At 45.2% G+C, this 7,739-nt stretch overlaps 1 protein-coding gene across 1 annotated transcript; it reads right to left on the bottom strand.

Moving 5' to 3' along the window:
- Nucleotides 1-1,961: 1,961 nt before the first annotated feature.
- Nucleotides 1,962-2,469, bottom strand: LOC121870470. Its single transcript, XM_042372306.1, has one exon. The coding sequence runs from the start codon at nt 2,379-2,381 to the stop codon at nt 1,977-1,979; it is 405 nt and encodes a 134-aa protein (XP_042228240.1). The 5' UTR covers nt 2,382-2,469; the 3' UTR covers nt 1,962-1,976.
- Between the last annotated feature and the right edge of the window lie 5,270 nt (nt 2,470-7,739).

Here is a 7,739-nt window from a genome sequence, read left to right as displayed (position 1 = left end):
CAATAACATAAGGCCATGTCCCCGAGTTGGTGTTCAGGGATAGAGAAAATACTAAAAAAAATTATTGAATAACAGACAAAAACTGTGGAAAATACAGAAGAGGTTTAGTCCGAGCGACTTTTGTTTATCCCACGCAGATCGAGAAATGACGTCAGGACCTAACTCCGACTCTTTAAGTAGACAGCTCAGGCTCTCAGTGCGACGAAATATGGGATCAAAAGTCAAACAGTAGAGATATTAGGTTATTTATAGTTCTGGAATAAAATTCATTTATTGACGATTCAAAATCAGTCTGTATACAAACGACAAGAAACAGTCCGTTGCACTGCGGGGCTTCAGGCTAAGATAGGATGGGTGGATGTTCTCGGCGCTTCAACAACTTCGATGGGTGAACTCTAGTCCATACATGAGTCATCAACTATTAGTACCTGCGAGAGTTGCTGTATCACTTTATATGGAGGTCAAATAATTACTTAATCCTCCGCCGCTACAATTAAAAATAAATTATCTGTTAACTTTCCGATTTATCAAAGATTCAACAAAATTAAAGAAAGACACGTAGATATAGTGTGACTCCATAATATACTGTATATACTGTTGTACAGGTGGTCTAAGAGTCTTGGTATCACATGACGCCACTTGGGACACACATTGTTGACAAGTTTTTTACCACCAACAACAGAAAACATCGTACGGCCGACAACACTAAATTTCGCCAACTGGTGGTGTTGTATTGTGATCATGGTGTTAATGGTGGGGTACTGGTGGTGGGTGTGTAGTGATGTGCTGAGGTTGTGGTGCCTAGGTTATGGTGTTTGTTAAGGTTATGGTGTTGTGTTGTGATTACGGTGGTGGTGTAAGAGACGAACAAATTAGTGTAAGGGCTGAGTGGTAGTGTTGTATCATTGGTTCATTCAGGTGGAAAAATAAAATGGGGAGTGACGTCAGTTGTTTACATAAGGGAGGGACAGAGGTGAGTTGGTTAGGTTAGGTTAGGTTATGTAAATGAACGTGAGAGTGTGTGACTTTCATCTGTGGCTCATATGTGTCTCACTCTGTACACATTATGAGCTCCAGTTGTGAGTTTGAGTGTAGCTGAGGTGTCGGGTGTACCACCGGCTGCGTAGAGTTTGTAAATACCGCGTAGATATACAGTACAGACGGGTGGCGTTAGTGCAGCACATCTTTACATAATGAATCAACCAAAGATACAGAGTTTAGTTTGATCTTAAATTTATAATAACTGTAAACCACGAGGGAGATGTTGTCTAACCAAGAGGAAATAATAATAATAATAAAGTTCAGTAATAAATCTTGAACATGATATAAGGTACATCAACGGTCGTACGTAACCTGCGTAATCACAACTGATGGTACAGTGTTGCATGGTGGTACAGTGTGGCATGGTGGTACAGCGTAGTACAGCTCACCTTCAGCTTCCATCGCCAAACAGTCACACCAGGTCAGACTGTACCCAGGATGGTCGTACATACAGTCTTAAAAACAACTGACGAATAAACAGACGCCATTTGTCTTCATATTTGTCACCAGACCGAACCCAGTTACATCAATTTACCCTACCCTACCCTACCCTACCCTACCCTAACCTGCCCTAGTCTACTCTACCCTACCCTACCCTACTCTACCCTCATCTAATTCTACCACTTCATCCCTACCATAACCTACCCTACCCTACTCTCACCTAGTCTACCCCACCTAGTATTGCCTCACACACCAGCCGTCTTCTCATGCGTGTTCACCCATCGTGTCATCACTAGTACATTATAGTCTCCCCCGCTGGTCATCGGGAGTCAGTTATTAGTGGTGAGTCTTGTGTCTGTTCGGTCCTTCCTTATGTGTAGTCATGTCAGGCGGCCGATGTAAGCGAGATGATAAAGTGTGGAAAAAGTCTCGGGATTCTCGATCACATTCCCCAAGTGAGTCACGACCAGAGTCAAGGTTTAACATCAACGTCCTTAGTTATTAATGACAGGAACAAAAGCCCTAACCTTCAGTTTATCGATCTCATCCTCCAGCTGAGAGTCGACGGAGATCATCTTCTTGAGAGCCTCCTCGACGAAGCCCATCCTGCCATAGAGCTGTGAGTGGTCCTTCTTTTGCATGAGGGCGTCGAAGATCCTCCAGAGGGCGCGGGTGATCATGCGATGGCCATCATGCACTTGAAGCTCTATAGGTGCCACGCCGTACCTCCTGACGTCGTTCCTGGCTGAGCTGCCGTACCTCTTGTTGGAGACTCGCTCTACTGACACTTCATTAGTGGCGTCTAAGGGTCTTGCCAGGTTCTTTTGTGCTGCCGCCACACCTAACACAAACACCAGCGTCGCCGCCCACCTGTACAAACTAGTCAGGTTGAAGCGCATTGTGGAGGACGATGAAGCTGAGGTGGTGGTGAGGTCACAAGGCCACGATACTTCTTGTTTTTGTGACCTGAAATAAGCAACACCAATATTAGTTCAGCTCAATCTGTTATCATTCAAATAATTACATCAAAACAAGAACAAAAAGTAGATTTCTTAGGTCATAACTCCTTGGAAAGTATAAATTGCTCCCATAGCCAGCACTGCCTGCCTGTTACAGGACACTGTATACAACCCCTCACGAAGCATCAAGAGAATGGAGAGGAATGCAGTAGTGGAGTCCGTCATGTTGAGGAGGAATGCTAGGACTTCAACCCTGGACATTACCAGCTCATGAAGGTCAAACTACAGAGAATTAACTGGAAGGAAATCCTAAAAGAGGAGTTAGACAGACGAATCAATGCAAGACTTCATGTAAATCCTCGAGTTAACAGTAGAGGAATGTATAGTATGCCCCGGAGGTGAAGGAAGAGAGGGAATAATAGCAGGTGGGTGAAGCACAGATCTAGGGAAGGAAGAGAAAAATACCAGATGTGGAAGAAATACCGGATCACAGGGGCCATGCAGATCATGTAGTATACAAAAGAACCTTAAATGTGGCCAATCAGAAAATTTAGATCAGCCAAACGGCACTTCCAGATGAAACTAGCCCAAAATATTAAGAGAGATCTAAGTCCATTTATGAGTATGTCAGGAGTAATATGAACACCAAGGATACTGTCGGCCCTGGAGGATGACAGACAAACAGCTGATACCTTAAATGAGTACATGTAATTTGCATCGGTATTCACACAAGAGGCAATGGATAACATGCCAGTACCTACGAGAATGTATTTCTCAAGGGAGATAGCAATTACAGATGACATCATTAAAAGAAAAGTAGTTACAGTAGCTTGGAAGAATCCAAAGCCCCTGGAGTGGACGGAGCACAGACCACAGGAGGTGTTAAACGAGATTTTTCCCCACTAAGACTCTTATTTAGGAAATCCTTGGATCAAGGTAAAGCGCCGAGAGACTGGAAATCATCCAACGTCACCCCAGTATACAAGAAGGGCAGGAAAATTGCAGCAGAAAACTGCAGGCATATCAGCCTAACATCACACATCACAAATTCTGAGGGACACTATCTTAACACCTGACCGAGTACAGTCTTATCAACGCATCACAACTGGTTTCTGGGAGAGAAAATTTGCCTGACAAACTTATTCACGTTCCTTGAAATAGTAACAGGCTACGTGTACCAAGGCTTATCAGTGGATGTGTTGTAAGCGATTTTCTTCGAGGCGTTAGACAAAGTCCCACATGCACGAATAGCCTCTAAAATACAGGCACACGGCATCACAGGAAAATTTTTGACATGAATTAACAACTGGCTGGAAGACAGACAACAAAGATTGGTAATACATGGTGTACATTCTGAGGAAAGGTTCTGGTTGAGACCAGGCTGCTCTATATTTGACCCACCCTGTTTGTGATCTAAGTAAATGACATAGATGAAAACATTGTCAAGTTTGTGGACGATACAAAGATAAGAAGTCATGGCGATGTCGCAACAATGCAGGAACACTGGCATGATCTGTTCAAATGGTCTCGAGGCTGGCAAATGCTCTTTAGCATTACCAAATGCAAGACCCTACGCGTAAGGTACAACAACCTTGATCACAACTATTGTGTTAATAACACTTCCCTGGATACTGTCGATAAGGAGAAAGATCTCGGCGTTGTGATAGATCAGTCAATGAAGGTGACGCAGTGAGGAAAGCAAACCTATATTTGGGAATTATAAAGCAAACCTTTGAATACAAAGATAGGATAATACCCCTTCAACTGTACAAAATCTCAAGTTCGTCCCAGTCTGAATTACTGTATACAGGCATGGAAACCCTACCTCCAGAAAGACTAACATCCCGAGAAAAGGTGCAACACAGAGCCACTACGATGATTCCTGAACTATGTCATCTCGATTATCCCAGTAGACTGAAGGCCTTAGGACTAACAACGCTACAGACAGCGCAACAATAGGGCAGATCTCCTTAAAACATTCTAAATCCTGAAAGTGATGGAAAACGTGAACCCGGGACATATGTTTGTGATGTCCCGCACCACCAACACGAGAGGACATAACTACAAGCTCACCAAGTTATCATGCAGAACGAACATATGGAAATATTTCTTCACACAGAGGCTGGTAGACCAAGGGAAAGGTCTACCATCCCAAGCAGTGGAATTATTAACAGTACTGGACTTCAATATAGTCCGTGACAAAATTATCAAGAACAATGGAGGGATCCTACACTGGCCACATTCCCTCGGCATGACCACTTCTAGTGGGTGGCCACTGGTTAAATTTGGTAAATATCCATCCAGCAACAGTTTGAATATTTCTTTAGTTTAGGACATCAAGACAGGTAACATCACCCTTGACAGGTAACAACACCCTAGACAGGTAACATCACCCTAGGCAGGTAACAACACCCTAGACAGGTAACAACACCCTAGACAGGTAACAACACCACGGGACAGGTAACAACACCCTTGACAGGTAACAACACCCTTGACAGGTAACAACACCCTTGACAGGTAACAACACCCTATACAGGTAACATCACCCTTGACAGGTAACATCACCCTAGACAGGTAACAACACCCTTGACAGGTAACAACACCCTAGACAGGTAACAACACCCTAGACAGGTAACAACACCAGACACAGGTAACAACACCCTTGACAGGTAACATCACCTTGACAGGTAACAACACCCTTGACAGGTAACAACACCCTAGACAGGTAACAACACCCTAGACAGGTAACATCACCCTAGACAGGTAACACCCTAGACAGGTAACATCACCCTGACAGGTAACAACACCGCTGTAGACAGGTAACAACACCCTAGACAGGTAACATCACCCTTGACAGGTAACATCACCCCAGACAGGTAACAACACCCTTGACAGGTAACAACCCCTAGACAGGTAACAACACCCTTGACAGGTAACAACACCCAGACAGGTAACATCACCCTGACAGGTAACATCACCCTAGACAGGTAACAACACCTTGACAGGTAACAACACCCTAGACAGGTAACAACACCCTTGACAGGTGTAACAACACCCTAGACAGGTAACAACACCCTAGACAGGTAACAACACCCTTGGACAGGTAACAACACCCAGACAGGTAACAACACCCTAGACAGGTAACATCACCCTTGACAGGTAACAACACCCTAGACAGGTAACATCACCCTTGACAGGTAACAACACCCTTGGCAGGTAACATCACCCTAGACAGGTAACAACACCCTAGACAGGTAACAACACCCAGACAGGTAACATCACCCTTGACAGGTAACATCACCCCAGACAGGTAACAACACCCTTGACAGGTAACAACACCCTAGACAGGTAACAACACCCTTGACAGGTAACATCACCCTAGACAGGTAACAACACCCTAGACAGGTAACAACACCTTGGACAGGTACAACACCCTAGACAGGTAACAACACCCTAGACAGGTAACATCACCCTTGACAGGTAACAACACCTCAGACAGGTAACAACACCCTAGACAGGTAACAACACCCTTGACAGGTAACATCACCCCAGACAGGTAACAACACCCTTGGACAGGTAACAACACCTCAGACAGGTAACAACACCCTAGACAGGTAACATCACCCCAGACAGGTAACAACACCCCAGACAGGTAACATCACCCTTGACAGGTAACAACACCCTAGACAGGTAACAACACCCTAGACAGGTAACAACACCCCAGACAGGTAACATCACCCTGACAGGTAACAACACCCTAGACAGGTAAACACACCCAGACAGGTAACATCACCCTGACAGGTAACATCACCCTAGACAGGTAACAACACCTTGACAGGTAACAACACCAGACAGGTACAACACCCTAGACAGGTAACATCACCCTAGACAGGTAACAACACCCTTGACAGGTAACATCACCAGACAGGTAACAGCACCCTAGACAGGTAACAACACGCTGACAGGTAACAACACCCTGGACAGGTAACAACACCCTTGACAGGTAACAACACCCTTGACAGGTAACAACACCCTAGACAGGTAACAACACCCTTGACAGGTAACAACACCCTAGACAGGTAACAACACCCTAGACAGGTAACAACACCCTAGACAGGTAACAACAACCTGGAAAACATCACCCTGACAGTTAACAACACCCTAGACAGGTAACAACACCCTTGACAGGTAACAACACCCTTGACAGGTAACAACACCCTAGAGGTAACAACACCCTCAGACAGGTAACAACACCCCTAGAGAGGTAACAACACCCTAGACAGGTAACAACACCCTTGGACAGGTAACAACACCCTTGACAGGTAACAACACCCTAGAGAGGTAACAACACCCTTGACAGGTAACAACACCCAAGAGAGGTAACAACACCTTGACAGGTAACATCACCCTAGAGAGGTAACAACACCCTGACAGGGTAACATCACCCTAGACAGGTAACAACACCCTGACAGGTAACAACCCCTGGACAGGTAACAACACCCTAGACAGGTAACATCACCCTAGACAGGTAACAACACCCTTGACAGGTAACACCCTGGACAGGTAACAACACCCCTGGACATAACAACACCCTGGACAGGTAACAACACCCTGGACAGGTAACAACACCCAAGAGAGGTAACAACACCCCAGAGAGGTAACAACACCCTTGACAGGTAACAACACCCTTGACAGGTAACAACACCCTTGACAGGTAACAACACCCTGACAGGTAACAACACCCTAGACAGGTAACAACACCCTAGACAGGTAACAACACCCTTGGACAGGTAACAACACCCTTGACAGGTAACATCACCCTAGAGAGGGAACAACACCCTAGGAGGTAACAACACCCTTGACAGGTAACAACACCCCTTGACAGGTAACAACACCTTGACAGGTAACAACACCCTAGAGAGGTAACAACACCCTAGACAGGTAACAACACCCTAGACAGGTAACAACACCCTAGACAGGTAACAACACCCTAGACAGGTAACAACACCCTTGACAGGTAACAACAACTAGACAGGTAACAACACCCTAGACAGGTAACAACACCCTAGACAGGTAACAACACCCTGACAGGTAACAACACCCTAGACAGGTAACAAACGACAGGTAACAACACCCTAGAGAGGTAACAACACCCTAGACAGGTAACAACACCCTTGACAGTAACAACACCCTGACAGGTAACAACACCTAGACAGGTAACAACACCCTAGACAGGTAACAACACCCTAGACAGGTAACAACACCCTTGACAGGTAACAACACCTCAGACAGGTAACA

The sequence above is a fragment of the Homarus americanus genome, unplaced genomic scaffold (genome assembly GCF_018991925.1).
Source record: "Homarus americanus isolate GMGI-L3 unplaced genomic scaffold, GMGI_Hamer_2.0 scaffold39490, whole genome shotgun sequence".
In the NCBI taxonomy this organism is placed as follows: Eukaryota; Metazoa; Arthropoda; class Malacostraca; order Decapoda; family Nephropidae; genus Homarus; species Homarus americanus.
Note: the sequence above shows the minus strand (reverse complement) of the source record. Positions and strands in the feature narration are given on the sequence as shown.

Excerpts from the sequence above, each read along its gene's own strand:
- LOC121870470 (XM_042372306.1), bottom strand. The coding sequence starts at position 2,381 with ATGCGCTTCAACCTGACTAGTTTGTACAGGTGGGCGGCGACGCTGGTG.